The sequence below is a fragment of the Myotis lucifugus genome, unplaced genomic scaffold (assembly GCF_000147115.1).
Source record: "Myotis lucifugus unplaced genomic scaffold, Myoluc2.0 scaffold_25, whole genome shotgun sequence".
In the NCBI taxonomy this organism is placed as follows: Eukaryota; Metazoa; Chordata; class Mammalia; order Chiroptera; family Vespertilionidae; genus Myotis; species Myotis lucifugus.
This window is the reverse complement of record NW_005871073.1, coordinates 1,955,164-1,976,811: the sequence shown is the minus strand read 5'-3', so window position 1 is coordinate 1,976,811 and position 21,648 is coordinate 1,955,164. Positions and strand designations below refer to the sequence as shown.

The window sequence follows — 21,648 nt, the reverse complement described above, 5'->3', positions numbered from 1 at the left end:
GCGGGGCTGGGCTCCCCGGGCTAAGTGGGGTGCACAGAGCGGAGAGGCAGGGTGGGAGAGAAGAAAAGGGGATTGGGGAGGGGATGGGGGAAGAAACTTGATTTCTTTAATAACCTCAATTAAAAGAGCAAGACATGTTTTTTTTTTTTAAAGGGGGCTTTTTGAATTGGATAGCCCGAAAGGTGAAGAGGTTTAATAGGACACTTGAAGGCTAATTACAGCGGGATTTAAGAAGCCTGGTGCTTGTTCCGATGACAATTTGAATGAAAATGCTTCAGATTCGACCGAGCCAGCAGCTCTTTCGTAAACTTGCAGCAATTAGAGCTGCGAGTGATTTACACTCGTTTCTTTCAGGTGTAAATTGCCACTTATTGCTCAGTAAGTCAACATTTGAGCTACTAAAGGATTATTTTTAACCAGCGCAGAAAGCGTATCGAATAATGGAAAATATCCAGCTGAATTTAATTTGTGCCATTAAAAAAAAAAAAAACTCACCCAACCTCGGTCAACACGTTTTAAAGTAACAACGCTCATGACGCAAATGTTTCCGAGCGTTTGCTAGAGTTTTGTTCTTGAACGAAAACGCAGCCTTAAAGGGCGTTTTCTGCCGGCTTTTTCGAAAACTCGAGCGTGCTGCCGGGTGGGGTGGCTGAGTGGAGTGCGAGGTCCAGCGGCCCGCAGCTCCGCATGTCGGACTCTTCGCCTCCCTGCCGCTCGCCCTCTGCCAGCACCGGGCGGGGTGCTGCCGCCCTGGGCACCCCGGCCCTGCGCTCCCCACACGGGACCCGCGCGGCCGCGTCCTCGCAGACACAAAGGGAGCTGGAGCAGAAAAGCCCCGTGTTCGCTGGTGTCCCCGCCCGCGTCGCGCAGCAAAAAGAAGTCGGGCGCTCCAACCGGCTCCAGTTGGTTTTCAAATTTGAAGTGGGAGACACCCCAGGGTCCCGCCTCCAGGGCGAGGTGAGAGCTTGTCGGTTCCCCTCATTTCCTAGACCAACTGTGCCACCGACTCGCGTACTCGGGGGTTTGCTTCTTTGGGAATTTTAAGCAAAACAGCACTCCCGGGCGCCCTGGGGTCCCCGAGGCCTTCCGGGAGCCGCGTCTCTGTCTGTTTTCGCGGTGGGCCCGCCGGCGCGGATGGGCCCGCGAGCGTCCGCCGGCGGCGGGGCGCCGCTGTTGGGTCCACCCCCCCCCCCCCCACAGACTTGGGGACCCCCCGATTCTCTCTCCCCGACCGCCACGATCACCTCGGCAAACAGAACAAAAACACGACTCACATCTGTACCCGAGAGCGCCCTAGGCTCGAGGCTTCCTCTCCCAAATTACAGTCTCCAAGTCCATGCTTCAGGTTAAGTGAGCTTGCGGGGAGGGGAGGCAATGATTACTGACTAACGCTACTACGTAACCAAAAAAAAAAAAAATTGTCAGGTCTGAAGATGAGGCCGTCACAGGTAATTTCTGAACCTCGTCGAGAAGCCCCAACAGCTCGCGTTTCAGGGAAACGGCGATTCCGCGGGTCGGGCCCGGCGTCGCCTCGCTCACCTTCTCGGGGGGAGCTGCCAGCTCCGGCACGTCCTTTTCTTCTAGTTTACACACAAACCTCTGATCGCTTTTCCAGTACATGGCACCGCCAGGGCTGCTTATCTCATACCAGCTCCGAGGGTCAGAGGCTGTCCGCGTCCGCCGATCCCCCCTCCCCCGCCCCCGGGCGCTAATCAAAGCTGACACCCCGAGGAGGGAGAAGCTACCAGCCTGTCCTCCTCCGCAGAGGCCGCCCTGGCCCTACCCGTGCTCGGGTAGACAGACTCCTCTTAAGATTTTTTTTCTCCCCCCCAACTTCGCTGAGGTCTGTCCCTCCAGGAAAAGAAAAGGGGGGGAAAGTTTGTTTTGCAGAGGGTGGAACCTTACATAAAGGGAGGGAAGGGGGTGTGTGTGGGGGAAAGTCTTTTCCTGGAGGAAGAGCCTCACCTCCTGCAGGAAAACCCGCCTTCTCTCCGTGTTAAGATCTTTATCAGGACAAGCCAACCTAGTCCAGAGTTAGCATTAACGGGAAAAAAAATCATTGGGAATGGCCCTGTTAACTTTTGACTTTAAAAAAAAAATCTGCTCTCCGCTTTTGCCGTGGCTTTTTAATTCTCGCTTCCCAACCAAAACCTAAACAAAGATTCAGGTTACATCTCTTGCCGCCGCGCGCCGAAGGGGAAGCGGGTCTGGGAGAGTCATTCTCCTGAAATGCGCACCTCCCGGGCCAGCCCAGGGCCGCAGCCGCCTCCCCGCAGCCTGGGGCTGGCGGTTCTAGCGGGAGGCGCTCCCTTTGCGAAAAGTTTTCTCGTTGAGATAAAGAAGGAACCGTTGAGCAGCACAACAGCTTAAGAGTTGCAACTAGATTTGAAATCGAGGCGATGAGAAAGGCAAAAGTATGTTGCTCATAGTCTTGCGCTTTCATCTCGTCCTAGACAACACTGAAGCCCGCAAAGCGGCCAGATGCAGCCTCAATGTGTGGCTGCGGGTTTGGGGAGAGAGGGGGTGGTCTTCAGAAGACCTTCATTTTGATGGGGATTGGAGGGTGTGTCTGTTTAAATAGCTTCTTTCGAGTGTAAATTTTTACTTTGTTACTTCGTGTATGAAGGGGAATTTGGTAAGAAACTTTTAAAACAATAATTTTTATTCCCCCTTTCCCCCTTTTTAAGAAACAAAACAAACTTCTGAACCATAAGTAATAAAATACTTGGAGTCTGCTTTCTAAAGTCCTTTAACAAAAGTATGTGATGTCGCTTCAATTAGACGGATATATATATTCTTATCTCCTTTCCCGGTCTAACAGTCTGGGACCGAGCAAAGACAGCAAATCTACTTTGTCCTCAATTACATTTTTCTCCCATAAAAACGAGGGTCCCTAGAGCATTTTCCTATCACCATTGTTTTCTTTTTCGCTCAGCTCTTCCTCGTTAATATTAGCGCCCCCCCCCCACCCCCGCGGGTCCTCTCTGGAAAATCTTGCTTAAATTTACTGGGGAGGAGGAGGAGGACGCTATGCTTAATCTGTGCCCTCTTACAGAATTGAAAGCTTGAGGTGGACCGACTTCTCAAAAAGCTAGCCTGCACGTGGAGAACAGAGAGACTTGTGTTTTTCATCAAGTGCAAAACTCAGTATTTTAAAATAGCATAGGTCACGAGGTGACTCTTCGGAATGAAGGGTGTGCAGAACGTGGGCTTTGTCAGGCCGCGTGTGAAGCAGGATGGAAAGTGGAATGAAAAATAAAGACCCAGCTCGGAGGAGACTTGGTTGCCGTTTTTTATTGGTTGGGGTCTGCCACATGAATCTGGGGTGCTGTGTGGCTACTTTCGGGGAGAATGAATCGCGGTCAGTTGGAGATGCGGAGAGCGCGGGAGCTGTTTTGGGAAGTGGGGCGGGGGCGCGGGCGTGTATGCGGTCTTTCCACCCACCCTCGCCTAATCAGGCGGCTCTCAATCAGGTTTTCAAAATACTAATCTCGATCCGAGAGCTCCTATCAGTGCATAAGTGGAGGAAATGATTCATTTTTTAGAGGCTTCTGGGCTTGGGGAAGATGAAGGGTCGTCAGACATAGACAGAAGACCTAAAAGCTGGTCCGGCGGCCGCCTCACTCCCGGCGCCGGGCGGGACGCGGGCCTCTCCGCCGGGTAACTGCGCGCATCCAGCCCTGCCATGCCGCAGGCCTCCGGCCGGTGAGTCTATTTATGCTTCCCAGGGGCTGTGTCAGCCTTCGGTGGGGGTCTGGTGAGGAGTCGGGGAGGAGGGGTGTGCAGGTATTTGCTTTGAATGTCAAGGCTGAGCGTCCCGCGCGGGTTCTGGGCCCAGCGAACTCCAGGCCACTTGCCAGGGGTGAGCACAGAGCGGGGGTTTCTCCTGCTCCGTGGCCCGGTTCTCGGAGCCAGTGTCCTTCCTCTTACCCAGGCTCCTCCTCCCCTGGCTGGGACCAAGGAAAAGTTCCACTGCTGCTTTGCAGAGTCTCTCTTCCCACGTTGGGCACTTGTGCTAAAAGTCAGGACTCTTTTTGTCTTCGCAGTGTGGGTTTACACCCCAAACTCCAACTGAGAACAATGTTGGTCGAACGAGGACAGGCCAAAAAACATCATCTTAAGCGTCTAAAAGGGTGAAAGGAATCGGCCTCTTTGTGGCGACTTTTACATACTAACTGGACATTTCTAGATGTCCACCTCTCCCTTAAGTGAAAATCGGAAATCGCCTGTCACACCGGGGCGGATTACCAACACCTTTGGACCGCAGGGCTCTTTGCAAAGAAAGCCAGACAGGGTTGGGAGTGCCTCCTGTCCCGGACTGCGAGGCTCCCAGGCCAGATGGGAGGCACTGGGTGTGTCTCCCGAAAGCCCGAGGGGGTCGGAAAGGGGTCTAAGTTGCGTAGAGCCCAGGCCTTGATTGGAGGTCCGGGGCTGGAGAGCAGGAACCCCGCCCTGACCCCCACAGCTTCCACTCACCTCCGAGAGCCACCTAATTGGGCTGCGAGCAGCTGCGAAATTTGTAAGCGCCTCCTAAGCCTTCCACCTCGGTAATTCTTATCAAAAGGCATAAAACTGATGTTTTCACACTCGGCTGGCGCCGCGGGAGCCGTTTATAAACACCCTTCATCAGTGGGGTGAAATTAAGCCTGCATTGACAGAGGTCTCCGCAACTCGATATTTAAAAGCAATAGATCCGAATTAGCAAATTATTACTTTACCTAGGGAAAGTCCCCACCAACTTGACTCTTGAACCCCTTGCCTCCGAGCTCCTTGCGGCGAGTAACCACAGGTTTGAGAGAACTAAACCTGGAGTTTCCAAGGTACTCCAGCGGCCTCCGGAATTTCCTTCCTGACCCGCTCCCAGTCCTCCCAGCAGCATCGGAGGACGCGCCTGGAGATCAGACCCGGGCCTGTACGCAAACGTGGTCACGGGAGAGATGTGTCCAGGGTTCCCCGGCCAGCAGGCGAAGGGCCAGTGCCAGCCTTTGGGGTCCTTCACTCTCCCGGGTGGATGACCCTCACTAACGCGCCCCCTTCCCCCGCCCCAGGATGAGCCAGGGGCCAGGCAGAGGACTGTGGGCGGTTGGAGCTGGGGAGACCTCTGCACTGGTAAGAAGGCGCAGCTTCTGGCTGATTCTTGTGGCGCCTTCATTACCCATGAAAGTAAAAAAAATCAAAACCCGAAGCCCAGCGCGCTCTGAAACTGCCGCGGTCACACTTGCTTCAGAGTTGGGAAAGGATATTCTTGGATCTTCGCCCACCCCGTCTAACCATTATTAATATTGACGGGGAAGTGACTGAAGGCGATAGCTTCCAAAGTTTTTTTTGCACAAACTTGCGCAACTCAGCCGCATCACCCCTCGGTGGTCCAGGAGCCGGCCACTCGCTCACCTTGGGGTTTGCCGGTCCCAGGCTCTTTCTCAGCCCGAGTCCCCCAGTTTCCAGGGAAAGGGAAGCGCGCTGTATTCACGCCAGTGGAGGTTGCCCAGACACAGGTGGCGAGGGCTTCCGTCTGGGACCCACTGTCTCGCCTGGGCTGGACGGGCTTCCCAGCGAGGCCCGCGTGCGGGGCAGGGACAGAGGGAGCGCACTGGCTCGCAGACACGCAGACCTGGACTTGGGTATCTGCTCCGACCCGGCCCTCCAGACGTTTGTTTTGGTAACTGCAGTGAGACGCGCCACTGGGGCCAATGGTCTCCAGCGGTTCCAGGGATCCAACAACCGAAAGCCCAGTTGTGCACTGGAGAAGGTGTACAAGCGGACTCCTCGTTTCTTTTCAGCCGGGGCGCTCCCGCTGGTCCTTCCCGCGCCTCCACCCCTCCTCCCCTTTCCGCCCCAGAGATGCAGTAAAGTTTCTGGCCCTTTGAGGAAGGAGAGAGCAAAGGGTTTCTCGCGGACAGGACGGGTGATAGAGAATTAGGAGCCCTGTGGGGGCTCCACAGCCAGAAATTAGGCTGGGGGCAGTCTGGGACGCTCTTGGGCTAAATGCTACTGCGCGAATCGCGGAAGTCCATTGCGCCCTTTACTCGTTGTGACATTTCCAAGCCGACAATCTCGCCTTAAGCACGCGTGCGGTTTGAAGCTGCTGATTTTATAGGCATTTTATCTTTCAGAGTGAGCACACGATGGCACCAGGGGGAACCTGATTGGAACCTTTTCTTACAGATCTTTACCCACACAACTCTGTAAAAACCAAACTACTAGGTGGAGGGGGGAGAGGGGGAACACACCCGAAAAGCTGAAAACAAAACCCCAACAGCTCTTTCACCTCCTTCTCCCCTGCTCGAAGTTTTCTTAGGCGTCCTAGGCGTTAGGGGTGGGTTTAGCCTGGAGCTCACTAATCTAGAAAGAGCGCGTTAGCCCAAACCCCGCAGGCTCCCCCTCCTTCAACCCCGTATTCCACAGGGATCCCGAAGAGTTGACTAAAACCCAGCCAGGGAGGCAAGAAAGCCAAAGTTGATCTGAGCGCAAAGACACGGGCGCCAGACCCTGTTCCGCGGGTGGAGTGGGGAGGGTGGTGTGGCGCGGAGCTGGCTGTGTGGGCCTCCTTTCTGCAGGCGTCACCCAGGTTTGGGGAAGGGGACGTCCAGCTCAGGTTGGCAGCCAGTGTGAATGCGCCCACAGAAGCCCAAGTTGTCCCGCCCACAACCTCAGGGTCCGCGTTCCTCCCCTGCAGTAGAACCAAGTCCAACTGTTGATTATCCGATGTATCTCGTAAAATGATGCTTTTTGCCTGCGGAATCATCTTGAGACATAACTTTGTAAAAGTTAAATAACTTTGGCGCTGAGCGCTGGTGCGGATAGGCCAAGATTGCGGTTGGATCTCAGGTCAGGGCACACACATACAAGAAGATTCCACCAACGAATGCATAAGTAAATGGGACAACACACCCATGTTTCTCTCTTTCCATCTCTCTGCCTTCCTCTCTCTCTCTAAAATCAATCAACAAAAACAGTTACATAACTCCTTATGCGGATTTGTGCTACAGGAGCCCAGTTCTGGTCCTGGTGGCAACATTTCCTTTCCTTTCCTCCCCCTCTCAGCTGCCGCCCCCCCTTCCCTGCTTGCCTTCTTTCCTTCAGGGAAGCTCAAGGTCAAAGGTGTTATAACAGTAAGAGGACAGGATTTGAAGTTAGTCAAACCTGTAGTGGATTTTCAAGCAACTTATTTAACAACTTAACACTCAGATCTCCTCCGTAAAATGGAGCTACTCACACTAATGACGTTGACATGTGTTATGCATCCATATAGTAGGTCTCCATGAATACCATCTCCTTCAGCTCCTCCTGTGCCTCCACTGTTGCCCTAGAGAGGTCAGGATCCCTGAAGAGGACAGGCTGGTGCTCCCCAGCACTGCCCTGGAGGTTCCAGTTGGCATTTCTAACGCACACTAGGCTCTCAGGGCTGCGGCTGGTGGGGGTGGAAGGGGGAGCCACCTCTACCCTAGCATCTGGGCGCAAGCACCAGGATGAGCAACTGTCTCTCATCACTGGTGTATTTGGGAGTAAATCTGGCACATTTTAATGTTTGGTACCCTGACTTCTGTCAGTTTGTGCATCTGAATATTGTGAAAGTGGCAGTAATCACAGCTGTTTGCTTATTACTTGTCAAACATCCTACTGGCGCTGACGTACATAACCCTGCTTCAGTAACTTCCCTAAGGCCATGTGACCAGGCTGGGTCAGAATATGACTCTTTATTTTAAGGTCCGCCCTTTAACCACGCAGTGAGTTCAGAAACAAACGGACACTTTCGATGAAGAGATTCCTTTACCTCAACTCAGGATGGTTCTTTGCATAGCGCCTTTGGCCTGGGTTTCCACTCAGGTGCAGGTGGTCCAGCTGCCAGCCTCTGGCCCGCACCGGCTTCAGTCCCAGCTGCTGGCATCTGCTATCCCCAGGGAAAGAGCTCCCTCTTCCCACCTCCACTCTGGCTATTCGGAGTTCAAAGCATGTAGAATGGTTTGGCGTGTCAAATGAAGCAGCCACAGAGAAGGAAAAGAAGGCAAGCCTTTAAACCAGTGATAAAATCTCTCTCCTTTTCTTTGCAAATTACAGAATCCATTGACCAATCATCAGCCAGTGAATCAAAGCCTGGATTGAACAAGTGAGCACTGCTCTCCATACTTCTTTGGGTGCAAAGGTCTGCACTCATTCCTGGAGCTTCCCTTTTGGCTTCGACTGAGTCTGGGTCCCTGCCTGGAGTCCCAAGAAGCCATGGTGCCCGGCTGGAGTTGTGCACAGGTTATCTCCCTGCCCCCTCTATTAATACCACAGAAAACCTTTAGAATAGTTTATCCGACACAATCAAGTGAATAAAGTCAACCCCAACAGATCTTCCCGCAGCTGCAGCTTATGAACACCCTGCTGTTCTGACTCCCTGGAACCCAGTTCAGTGCCTGGCATCCAGCAATAGAGGATAGCTTTGTGAATGGAAGGATGTGCTTCCGGGGTACACAGAGAGTTTTGTGCCTTTCTGTGTTTGTTCTATCTCCTGCTTTTGTACATTGGCACTTTCTTGCCAGGAACCCGATCTTTTAATCCCTAGAAGAGCATGCCAAGGAAGGGCACAGAGATCGTGCAAGTTGAATTGTGGAAATCCCCCGGGCTCCACTTTTCATCTAGGGCAAGGGACTTGTAACCTCCAGTGGATCCTCAGGTGCAATAGTTCACTTTCCTCTGGAGGACTCTTCAAACCTCAGTGTTTGCAATTAAATTGGAAAGCCACTCTGAGTGTCCAAGAGACCTCAGTTATAAAGGGGGAGGCTTTCGGGAATTGGAGTAGGCAGGGGTTGGACCCCAGTAGTCTGGGTAACCCTTTGACTATACACGTGGAAATACTGTTTATTGTCTAGACATAAGTTGACAAGTTTTGGCCTGCCCCAGGGCAAGAAGGGGAGACAGTCAGGATGGGATCCGAGGCCACAGGGAGCTAGATGTTGCTGCTTTCAGGCCTCACTGGCCTGAAGAGGGGATTCATGACTGTTTAGTCTGTAAAAGGGCAGAAGAATAGGGAGGAGACTCACAGGTGGTAGATCAAGTCTGGAGCCTGACAGATCCTCACTTTTTACCAGGTGATAATCTTGTGTCCTGGGTGCCTAGGTGGATCCACCCAGTCTCTACCCAGACCCAGTCCATCCCAAGCAGAAACAGATCTCAATCCAGAACAGTAGCGGTGGGACTGTAACTGTGACGAGGGTCCAAGAAAGGGGCTGGAAGAGGCCTCCCAACCTGGGATGGCTGTACCACACCTGTGGTGTAGAATTTACTCCGACATGAAAGGGGAAAGTGCTAGGCTTTGTCTTGAAGACTTGGGTCTCTTGGCAGATGCACTGGGAAGGGTTGCAAACTCAGCCACAGCTGCTGCAGGCATGCAAAGGTGGCAAAAATAGTTTTAAAGGTGTTTAATACCACCCATTTCCTTTTAATAGCCACTCCTTCCTCTGGAGTGACTCAAGGTTTTTTAAAAATGTGCCTTCGTATTGCATCATCTTTCAGGAATAACCCCTTGACTGGGCTCAGCATTTTATAGTTTGCATTTATTATTGTTTTTAGTTTCAAAGTCACCAGGGACCATAGGCACCAGTTTCTTGTGAAGCTTTTAATGCATACAATGTATTTTCAAGGTTGCTTCCTCCCTCTCCTTTCAGAATACTTCTACCCTGCTTCAATCATTAATTTTAGTGATATTGTGGGGGAAACCTCTCACATTAAAAACTATTTGGATCAGTCCATGTAAATTTTTCTTTTTCTTTCTTTTTTTAAATATGTTTTTATTGCTTTTAGAGAGAGAGGAAGGGAGAGAAACATCAATGAGAGAGAAACATCCATTGGCTGCCTCTCACAGTGGGGGTCCAGCATGCAACCACGACCTGGGCACTTGCCCTGACCAGGGGTTGGCCCTGACCAGGAATTCAATCCTAGACCTCCTGATGCATGGAACCACACTCAACCAGCTGAGCCACACCAGTTGGGCTGTAAAGTTGTCTTTTAAAGGTAGGTGTGGGGGAAAAAAAGTTGGTAAACGGAGTCATAATTCTCGATTCTTTACATTGCCATTCCCCCCAAAGAATGTGTGCATATATGCAGCTACCCTTTAATAAGAAATGCCATTTATTGTTTGGCATCGCCCAGATTTCAAATGTTGTCACCGATATTCCTCACAATCACCTATGAGTTAATATTCTATCCAATTCATAGATGGGCAACATAAAGCTCACAGACAAGGCCCAGGTTCTCACATCCTAGTAGCGACTGAGTCTGCATGCAAACCCATTCCAAGATCTTAACGATTGTGCTATATATAAAGGATATTTTGTGAGCCCTGCTGCAGGCTATGTTCCTCCCTGCCCTCCTCTCCCCACTCAAAGTCCCAGAAGTGAGAATACTCTCTGGAGCTCAGGGAGGAGGCGGGAGGGGGCGGGGGAGGGAAGACTTGAGGGACCTGACCGCGGTTAAGGAGGGGTCAGACCCATTCTTGGAGTCCGCGGGGAGGATGGGCTGGAGGGATGGGAAGCTGTCTGGGGAGGGAGGTAGATCGCGTGCTGGGCGAACACTTTCTCATCTCCCACTGGTGATAAATATTGTTGCATTTCCTTGGTAACCTCAGGCCCTGGGCGGAGGCGGGAGGTGGGGGCTGAGACCCTTCCCCGCTGGGCGGCCTGGGCGGGCTCGGAGGGCGCCGGCCCCTGGAGGTCCAGGCGGCTTCCAGGCCGGTTCTCAGCCCCGTGGGTGTAGGTCCCGCCCCGCCGCAGCCCCTGAAAGACCGGGCGCGCAGGGTGCACTCCTGGGAGGCGCCCACGTGTGGGCACCAAGTGGGAGACGAGGGCGAACGCCCCGGAAACGTGCTGTGGCCCCCAAACAGGCGGAGGCCCTGTGTGAACCCCCACATCCCTGACCCAAACTCGGGAGAAGGCGGGAGGAGGGTGGCCGGCGCTCCCAGAGCCCCAATACCCCCCACCCCTCGGCCCCCCAGCCAGGCTCTGAGTCAGGCTGTGGCCCAGGTGGGTTTGACCACCGCCCTCCTCGCGCCCTGTTCCGTGGGCGACGCGAGGGAGGAGGCTGGGGTTTCAAATTAGACATATTCGGCTTCTTGAATCAGATCTACTTCCAGAGCCTAATTTAAAACGTTACTGTCCTGGGAAAGTGCGCGCCCGAAGGAGACCCAAGGCCCAGCCCTTCTCCCCCTCAGCCATAGGTAGGTGATTCTTGCTCAACTTCTCCTAAGTCCCAGCGCGCACCCCCACACACCCAGGCCGACCACAGACCAGGCTGCGGGCAAGGCCTGACCGGGCTGGGCTGTTAGTGGGGTGGACGGGCTGGGGTGCCAGGACAGGGGGTGAAGGCTGCGGGCGTGGGAGACTGCAGACCAGGGCGCCTTCCTGTGCGCAGGGTCCGCACTGCAGGCCAGCCCCGCAGAGCTGGGAGCTAGGGGCACCCAGCCCCACTGCCATCGGAGGCTGGGTTACAAGCCTCGGCCAGGGCCACCCCAGGAGCCCCTGTTTCTTGACTTGGCCTTCGTTTCTGCGCCAGCCATAGTCCTTGGGCCTCGGTACTTTGGACACTGCTGTGCAATGCTTGGGCAAATCCTTGTAACGGGCCAGGTACTTGTGTACAGCTCTTCTAAAAGCTCTTCTAAAAGTGTGTGTGTGTGTGTGTGTGTGTGTGTGTGTGTGTGTGTGTGAGAGAGAGAGAGAGAGAGAGAGAGAGAGAGATTTTTTCTGGGCTGTTGAATGGGAATATTTTCAGTTTCAAATGATGCATACATGTCTAAATCGAAGACTTATTTTCCTTTTATATGATTAGTTTCCTTTTAATGTGCATAACATTATATTCTTAATTCTGGCCTTATAAAGTTTTAAGACCAATGTGTACGAGAAAGCCAAAAGGAAAATATTTGGATGCCAGCCTTGATTTGGAAAAATGACAAGGAAGTGCATTTGTTTATTTTTTAATTTTTTATTTATTTTTTCCTTTTCTTCAATTGGTAAGGGCATAATTTTTAATGTAGATCCCAAATTTATTGTTTCTGTTTGGTACTTCGGCCATTTGTAGCACACATGCTTCTGATATTGTTCCCGTGTTAAGCACACACTATTGTGTTAGCAAGATTTTACACCATCTGTTTGAGAACATCCTTACCAGTGCTATTTGATGCCCAGTTGAACTTTAGCCAAACTTTTTCATTTCATAATGTTCTCTCAGTACTGAGCATATAGAATATACTTTAATGAAATTACACTTTTATAGTTGCTGACAGACATCAGAAACACATTGGCCCAGGTCAAGCAGATTAGCTAAATGTTGGATAGAAGGGACATTATTAAAATAGTAAATATGTTTAAATAAGAAAAATATTTGGAAACAAAACAATTAAATTAAAATCAAATAACTACTCAAATAAACAACTGTTACAAACAGACCTTCCCCGTCCCCCCCACCCCCCCAGATACACACACAAGCACAAGAAGTTGGATGTGGCTATTGGGAGCTAATGTATAGTTCTGATGATTTATGTATTTCTTCATTATATATATTAAATTTAGAAATTCATATTTTTGACATTATTCCCAAGGGTGTAAAAACTGGTTATAAAAATAATAAAGTAGAATAACATTGTAATGTGACTGTAGCAAATATATTTTTAATGTAACACATACAGATGAACTTAATCATTGAGCCTAACTGAAGTTTTTTTTTTTTTAATCCTGTGGCCACTCATAAAGGTTTCCCACTATATTATCAAAAGCTAACAGGCAATATTTCCTACTTCTGAGTTCTTTAGAAATAGAGCTGTTTACGACAATTCAAAAAAAAATTCCAAGTATCTATATTTGATGTCTAAGCATATATATCTAATAGTGGCATGACTACAGATTGGAATTGGTTTGAAAAGTGAGTACTGGCTCTATGTTTTCAAATATCTTTTCTAAAACACAACACTCCTGTTGATTTATTGAGCTATTTTGTTTATATCAATGTGTGTGCCCTAGTGTAAAGCCTTCAAATAATAATTTTGCATAATATTTTAGTTATAAGTCCAGAAATATAAACCTTGACACTTGGGTTAATAACCTTCTGACGTTCATTCCTGGAAATCAGTATTCTTCAATTGACAAAGAAGTTTCCTTTGAATGAGTTCTACCAAAAGCAGGTTGTCACACTCTTTCAGTTGTTCCATGGACAGGCAGACTGCTTCTATTGCAGATGCTGTGACGAAAGCTGTGCTTCCCATTAGATAACTACTTAGGGGTGTATAGTCTCTTTCTCTTTGGGAAAACAAATCTTTGTTTTGGTGTTAATTTCTAAATAAAACATATCCATGGTAATGTGGGTAACTGATTATTTTTTCAAGACAGTTGGAATTCAGTACCTTGTTACTGTGAGATAAATCTGGTTATAGAAAGGGAGCCAGTCTCATAACATTTCTGCCTACATATACCTCTAAAATATTATTTATCAAGATTTACATTTTCCTCACACTGTTAACTTAGATGTGCTGAAATGTAACCTATAAATTTCTCTTTTAATAACTGATGTTATAAGAAACCAAACTTGATGAATCTTCACAGGTCTGGTTCCAATTAATCTGCTTAGACTATTTGGTGGATAAAATAACAAACCTGATTTAGTCAATCTGGAGTTCTGCACCAATTTTCTATGTGCTTCTTTAAGGTCTAATGCCTTTTCCTACACATGTCTAGTTCTTAGTTAGACTCATGTAAAATCTGGGATTAGAAGAATACTTACTTAACTAGATGCATTTTCTTAAAAAAACATTTTGCAGTTATGTCAGTCAAAAAGGGAGAATGTCTCAACGTGAGTGTCAATAATTACTGAAAGAAGACTATGTACGTCTTTGTGAGTTCAATTCATCAAGCACCTACAATGTTCCAGGTGCTGAGGATACAAAAAAGAAAAAGTCATGGGTGGTCCTTGCTCAGAAAATTCCCAATTCCTGGCAAAAAATACAATGAGCTCATCCTTGCAATTCTATAATGATTTTGTTCTACTTCTTGGGCTTTGAATTGATAAAGTACCAGATGAATTCACCACAATACTTTCTATATGTTTTTAAAATTTCAAACGCTGTCATTTGTATGGAACAAAAGTGAACTACCCCAGAAGGCTACATGGCTTCTGAGACAACTTACACTTTCTGTACTTTTTCAGTAGTGGGAAGGGGACAGCATTAGCATGCTGTTTTTGAAATATCTCCTCAATTATGTTGAGTCTTGAATCAGAATTACTCCCTTGGTCTGTTGTAGAATCTGTTGAAAGAGTAGTGGTGAGGTACTGTAATAGAGCTGGAAATTTTTTTTTTTAGGTTTGTTTAATTCTAAAATCTGAAACTAATGTTTTCCTCTGGCTTTCGGCCTCTCTCCTAAATTTATACTAGTACTTTTATGACTGAAAACTTTTATAGGTGATTGGAAGAGAGGAGGATTCTACAAAGGCTATCATTTAAGACAATGGATGACTGAAGTCAGTATCTGCTATTTCCCAACATATATTTGTTAGCTTTGGGAATTAATCATCCCCAAACGACACAGCTGAGTTTATTTTTCATACAAACAAATTGAGGATTGTTTAGCAGACTCTTTTTAAAAAGTTGAATGTTTTTGTTTATGGAAAGTTTTGTTGGGAATTTAGAGTTTAAAAAAATGTAGATGTAAAATGTCTTTAGCACTATGCAGAATTACAACCAAGTTAAATTTAATTACTATTTCTAATACTTTTAGAGGTTAAAGTATACTTTTCTTCTTTTATATACATTGATGAAAATTATCAGGAGAGAAAGGAGCAATCATTTGATTGGATTAATTGAATGCCTTTTACCCTCGAGGAAACATTGCATTTTAATTTCTTCGTTTAATCATGGTTTTGGGAGTAAGTCTGTATTATTTGTTCCTTTAGAGGATATTGCATCTCGTTTTGCCTCACCATAATCACAGATCAGTTTATATGCAATTGATTCCTATTGGCTGTTGTCACACATTTCATTTTTGATACTCCCCCTGTTCCTTAACCCCTTGCTCTGTAGCAAGGCAGAATGTTGAAGTGAAAGCTCTTACAGTTAGAGTCTGCTGACCTACATTTCAGTTTCAGCCCCTTTGATTTTTACTTGTGTGATGATCTTGGGGAAATCACATACATTTCTGAGCCTGCAGTTTCTCCATTTTTTGGGGGGGGGGGAAGATAAGGGTCTTCAGAATAAGTTATAATTTCAAAAAAATATGCCCTAGCAGCTAGGGACTAGCTGGTTTGGCTCAGTGGCTAGAGCACTGGCCTGGGGACTGAAGGGTCCCAGGTTTGATTCCAGTCAAGGGCATATGCCCAGGTTACGGGCTCGATCCCCAGTCAGGAGCGTGCAGGAGGCAGCTGATCAATGATTCTCTCTCATCATTGATGTTTCTATCTCTCCCTCCCTCTCCCTTCCTTTCTGAAATCAATAAAAGTATATTTTAAAAAATAAAATAAATAAAATAAATCTTTCTAGCTTTTAATGGTAAATCGCTGTTTACAGAGTTCCAAGAGTTTTTCTCAAACCAGCTTTGAAATCTTAGTTATGACAGTCCTTCAGAAGGAAATTATTCTTCAGGTTGTATCCCTGTTTAAGAGTACCTCCATGTCATAGTTCATTGGCTGAAATCAAGTTGAGGCTTAACTCTGGTCTCTATCCAGCAGAGCAGTTCCTTCTCCAAAGCTAGACAAAATTATCTTAAGAGAAGTTAACTCTGACTCCAGCCCACGGTATGAATCCAAGTCTTACAGAATGAGAAATTCCCAAATAGGCTTCCTGATTTTTCCACTTCAACCTTCAAGGCCAAGCTCAAATGCTGCTTTGGCCTTGAGCATTTTCATTCAAGCTGGAGGTTAGGTCATATCATAGGCACAACTGAATGTGATTCTCCTAATGCTATAGCTCTGGCATCTTATTTTTAGTAATTCAGTCTTAGAGTTTGGTGTTAAATAAACCACACTAATGATGCAGATGAGGCAGTGCTAGAAACTGGTAACATGATCTAGTAGGTCATTTGTTAATAAGCTCAACACATTCTACTTTATTACAAGAAGACTTATCACCATCATGAGTATGACATTTTTTTCCTCCTGGTAATCATAAGGAATTTGGGCTGGAATGGTCGTTCTCTCTATTCAGTTCTCCTTATTAAGTATTGGCAGAGCAGTGAACTAAAGTCAAGGATGAAGACTATGGCCATGGAAGAGGTGAAAGGACACTGTAGGCTTCATCTGGAGTGTGATGATATTTTACTTTCCCAAAAGATGTCTTTAAAAAAATTATCCAATATATTTTCTAATATTAATTATGGTGGTAAAAACATTGGCACGGCATGTTTTTTTAAGGTGGTTGACATCTCAATAGCAACTGGGCAGAACAGAAATTTTGTCATCATGTACGGCCTGGATCTGAAACCCATTTGACAATGGCAAGGAATTATTTTCATTCTCTGCAAGGTATAGATTATTTTCATATAATTAATATATATATATATATATATATTTCAACTCATATAGAATCATGTATGAATTCATCTAATTGATTATCAATGTCCATTGCCAAAATTTTAATAGGCAAGAGTGATAAATATTGCACTTGTCAATATCTATTCTATTCCTTACACTATGCTTTGATTAGGATTGATCCTAACCGTCACTCCAGGAGAGGCAAACTAAAGGAGGTAAATCCATCCTCGCTCTGATTGATTAAGGGATGATGACAGGTCCTTAAGCTCCATGAAGATGGGGAATCTGTTTTGTTCATGGCTCTGTTTCCAGAACCAAGAATAGTACCTGATGTAGGTGACCAATAAATATTAACTGAAAGAATGAATGAGGCAAGATTGTCTGATCAAAATGATTCTTGGGAGTTTTTTTTAAAATTATTTATTCTCAGAATGTTGGCGAGTCCCTATTTTCTCTAGTTATAACCTAGGAAGCATGTAGCAAATGTATCCAGCTTGTGGCCATGAAGGAAATGCCCAAGGAAGACACTGGAACATGGAGCAGTGAGGAGAGCAAAGCTGAGAAAATGAGGGAGAAGCAGAGCCTCTGTGTTAACCTGTTCTCTACATTACCTCAATGGTTTAACTATCTTGAAGTAGATTTTTCAGTTCAACCAAGAGCATCCTAAATGATGTACTGAGAATGGGCCAAGGTGTATAACATGGAGCAATTAGCACATTTATTAGCTTTTCCCCCATACATACTGATTATTGAAGGTGAGAGTTTAAAAACTTGAATATAAAAATGCCTCATGACAATCTTTGACTGAATTAGGGTTTTTGGTAAAAACTCCAAGACTTGTGAAATTCAAACAGTTTTCATGTTGTGGTTGAGCAAGAACCCTTTTAACAAATCAACAAATAGTAAAAAAAATATGATTCCACCCAGCCTGCGTGGCTTAGTGGTTGAGCGTTGGGTTGCAGGCTTGATCCCCAGTGGGGGGTGTGCAGGAAGCAGCCGATCAATGATTCTTTCTCATCATTGATGTTTCTATCTTTTCCCTCTCCCTTCCTCTCAGAAATCAATAAAAATATATTAAAATACATGTATATATAATTCCATTTTTCTAGATCCTGAGGCTTAGTGAGTATTAGGCAATACATAGAAAACTGGATATGTTCCTTTTAGGTAAATTTTGGTTATGTAGCTTTTGACCTTTCCTGAATTTGATATAAAAACAACATGTTTATTTATAACTCATGGTATACATAGTGTTAAATAAAATGTTTGAATTGGCTTTAATATAGTTATAATATAGGATATAATTATCTTTATTGATCAGAAATAAGGTATCTCTCTTACCTATCTTTTCATTATGTATTGAAGATCTATTTGAAAATATTTTTAATCTATGGTAGAATTGTGGCCTTAGGCTCTTCTACAAAACATAGTTGCCAATTTTTTTTTAACACAAATTTGTAATGATTTGAAGTTGACCTGAAGCTAAGTCTATAGCTGTTATTCCATATTACAGAATGTCAATAAGAAGTCAGAATGTAAACTTTGAAAGCTGCACTCTGGGATGTCATTTGAAAACCAAAGTGAGAAAGGTAATGGAGACATAATAGCCATACAATAAATACCTCCAGGATTTGATCCCTCATTCTGATTTAAATACTTGACCTTAGTATTTGGCTGACACTTGTACATTCTTCTCTCTGCTACCCTGTTGTCCCGATAGGCTTATCTGACTTCCTCACTAGCTCCAAAATGCCCTGAGGACAGTGACCAGGATCTTATGGAGCTTGAGATTCCCAGTGCCTCAAATAATGGGTGTATTGTGTTTAATGAACAAATGAATGGAATAATGAAGAAATAAATTGCTGTTCTTTTTGATGGGATCTCAGTGAAAATAACTTTCCAGGTGGTAATATAAATGTGGGAAGTGGCCCAATAAAATATAATAGAGAGTGGTAGGCCTGTGACATACCTTAGTTATGCACATTCAAATTAATTTGGTTTTAAAAACTTCAGTGTTAAGACACTTATGAAGAATGTTAGCTTGAGATCCCTGCATTATGTCTCTCTCTCTCTCTCTCCCTCTCTCTCTCTCTCTCTCTCTCTCTCTCTCTCTCTCTCTCTCTCTCTCTTTAAATCTGAGCTTGGCCCGAATGGTGTAGCTCAGTGATTGAGCATTGACCTATGAACCAGGAGGTCACAGTTCGATTCTTGGTTAGGGCACATGCCTGGGTTGTGGGCTTGATCCCCAGTAGGGGCCATGCAGGAGGCACCTGATCAATAATTCTCTCTCATTGATGTTTCTATCTCTCTCCCTCTCCCTTCCTCTCTGAAATCATTAAAAATATATTTAAACAAAGACTCTGAACTTAAACTTAAAAGACTCAGCTCTGCTACTTACTGACCGTTCTTTGCCAGTGTTTTTTTAAATACAGAAAACGAAGATAATACCTTCTTTGATTGATTCAGAGTGTCGTTGTGATGATCAAATGAGATAATGTATTGGAGATGTTTTTAAAACATAATGCAATAAACAAATCTTAGGTAACCTGATGAATTTCTAAAGCATAAATTGTAGGAAACATTCTAAATGCAAATAAAAAAAATTTAAACAAACAAATAAAAAAACAAACAAACAGCCACAGTGATAGGGCTTATTAGCACTTAGGGACCATAATGAGGAAGTCTCATAGTGGTTTCTGTCGTAATTCATGTCTTAATTCATGTGACTTGACTTTGGTACATAGTGCGCAACCTAGGGATTTAGAACTGCTTGGGACTTTCTAAAGAGCATATAATACGAGATCTAAAAAGACTTCCTAAGAGAAAACACATTGGGAAGTCTCGTTGGGATGGCGAATGGGACAGGTAGTGCTTGAACGAGGTCACATACCTACAGATGCTAATTACATTTCTCCCAGTTAATGTGTCCTGATTGTTGGTCTTCCCTTGGCAGCCAGGCCTTCAGGAGGGAAAAAGCTGTGGCACTAAGGCTCTTCGTCCCCCAAGAGGAAGAGTCAGTAGATAGAACTGGTTTTTAAAAACATGTAGCATATAGATACCCTAAGCGATGAGCAGAGCCACAGTGGACCCTTTCTTCTGACATCAAGAGAATGGAAAGGATGGCCTGTGGATATTCACTAATAGATATTTATTGAGCACCTGCTATGTGCCAAGAGCTGTGACAGGCTGTGGGGACACAGCCCTTCCTGATTCCTTGATTCTTCCAGCAGGCAGCTGACATAGACATTGAATAACTTACTCTACAAATGTAATTTTCCCATAAATGGGAATAGATATTAGTATTACACATTTATGAACTAGTTATCTAATATAGAATAATATAACTTTCACCTTTCTCTATAAACTAATTTTCTTACATCCTTCAAAATAAATTTTAAAATACTTCATTGTTTCTTTTCTTCAAGGTTACTAAGTCTGATTGTTTGGGGATATCAGATTTAATTCAACGCTGAAAGCAGGCATAGTGAATTCTCCAAAAATCTCAAAGTAAATAAAGCAGATTATTAAAAGCACATGAATTATGAAAAAAACTAAGTTAGTGATAGTTCAACTATAAACATTCTAGCAAACTATTTAATTGAAATAAATCTTAGTGAGTTTTTCAAGGTAAGAAGTCCATTAACACATACTTTTTCTTACTTATTTCTTATTCTTATTTATCTCATTCATAGTAAGTGTTCAATAAATATTTGTTGCACAAATGAATAAATTCATGGTCAGATCCTAAAGGATGTGGAAATAATTGGGGGAAAATGAGATTTTTACTTCCCTCCTACAACATATACCGAATTGAGCTGATGGTTGTAGTTTCAATTTAAGAAACAACAATATTAAAAACCTGATAGTCCATAGGGCAGAAAGAACTTAAAGAAACACACTTGTAAATCTCAGAATGCTTAACCTTAAGTATTTACTACCTATTTAACTTTCAGCACAAACATGCTGTTTACAAAAACGTTTTGCAAAGAGGTTTTTCAAATAATCTGTCAATAATTTCTAGCTACCAGCTAATCTGGTAGCTTAGATCAGAGAAAAAAAGAATAAACTGGCTTGCTTATCATGATGCACCTGAAGTTTCCATCTTTATAGGAGAAAGTATTTTGTACTTCTAAAGTAACAATCAATCAAATTGTCAGGTTACCATTTTTCACTTTACAAAATATTTTTAAGCTGTTGGGTATGCAACTCAGTCATTAATTCAGAGTCTGATAAAGGATTTAGACTTTCTTTTTTGCTAAACCTTAAACAGTGTCTTAAGTGCTCTTGAGAATTTGCTTTGGGATATTGCCTTTTCTCTCTCTTGAGTTATTGTTCACTTGTTTTGCTTATATTTCCCAATTTGTGGATTTACATGGGGCAAATACTCCTCATACATTACTTTTTTTCGTGATTCTTGAGAAATAAAGAATAAATTAAAATGAATTTTGATGTGTTAATAAATTTTGATGTAAAGAAAAAAGTTACAGAAATTTGTATTTTAAAGCATAGTAATCTCGTTTTTGTTAATGTCCCTAGAAATGTACATCTGCCCTAACTAGAATCAAGAGGAAATTAAGAACTTCAACTTGAGAGCTTTTGTAAATGATGAAATCCAGGGGATAAAGGTATATTGCTGAATCTTGTCAGTCAGGCATTTAGAATAAGTCATGCTTGATCTCTGCTAGTTGAAACTTTCTATTTTATATTCCATTTATTTAGACCTTTCTCACTATTTTGGTAATTGTGGGAGGGTGCATTTTTTAAAACTTTACAATAAATGTCTTTCTTCAGGTGTTTGCCTCTCTTGGCTTAGACTCTGGTTTTAAAAGATTTTTAACCTCAGACAGATGACAGTATGGTGATGACCAAAGGGAAAAGGGGGTGGGGATAAAAGGAGACTTGGCTTGGGATGGTAAACACACAGTACAGAGAATGTATTATAGAATTATATACCTGAAACCCATATAATTTTATTAACCAATATCACCCGCAATAAATTCAATTAGAAGTAAGCTTTTAATGGTGAGGTTAAGTGCGACATTCTGTAGCCCTCTGGCATGGGGACTGGGTTCCAGAGCACACAAATTAGAGTGGGGGAACTTTCCTGGACTTAGATGACACTTTTTCTTTTTGACTCAGTTTCTTTTCACAACTTGTTCC

General features: G+C 44.9%; 1 protein-coding gene across 2 annotated transcripts in view; it reads right to left on the bottom strand.

The window, feature by feature from the left end:
- Positions 1-1,842, bottom strand: part of LHX8 (LIM homeobox 8) — a 26,142-nt gene extending 24,300 nt beyond the window's left edge. The window contains exon 1 of one of the 2 annotated variants that reach the window (XM_006086093.3): positions 1,540-1,842. In XM_006086093.3, the coding sequence (XP_006086155.1) occupies positions 1,540-1,620 (81 nt within the window). In that variant the 5' untranslated portion in view covers positions 1,621-1,842. The remainder of the gene's footprint in view (positions 1-1,539) is intronic. The other variant, XM_023751743.1, reaches the window with a different exon arrangement.
- Between the last annotated feature and the right edge of the window lie 19,806 nt (positions 1,843-21,648).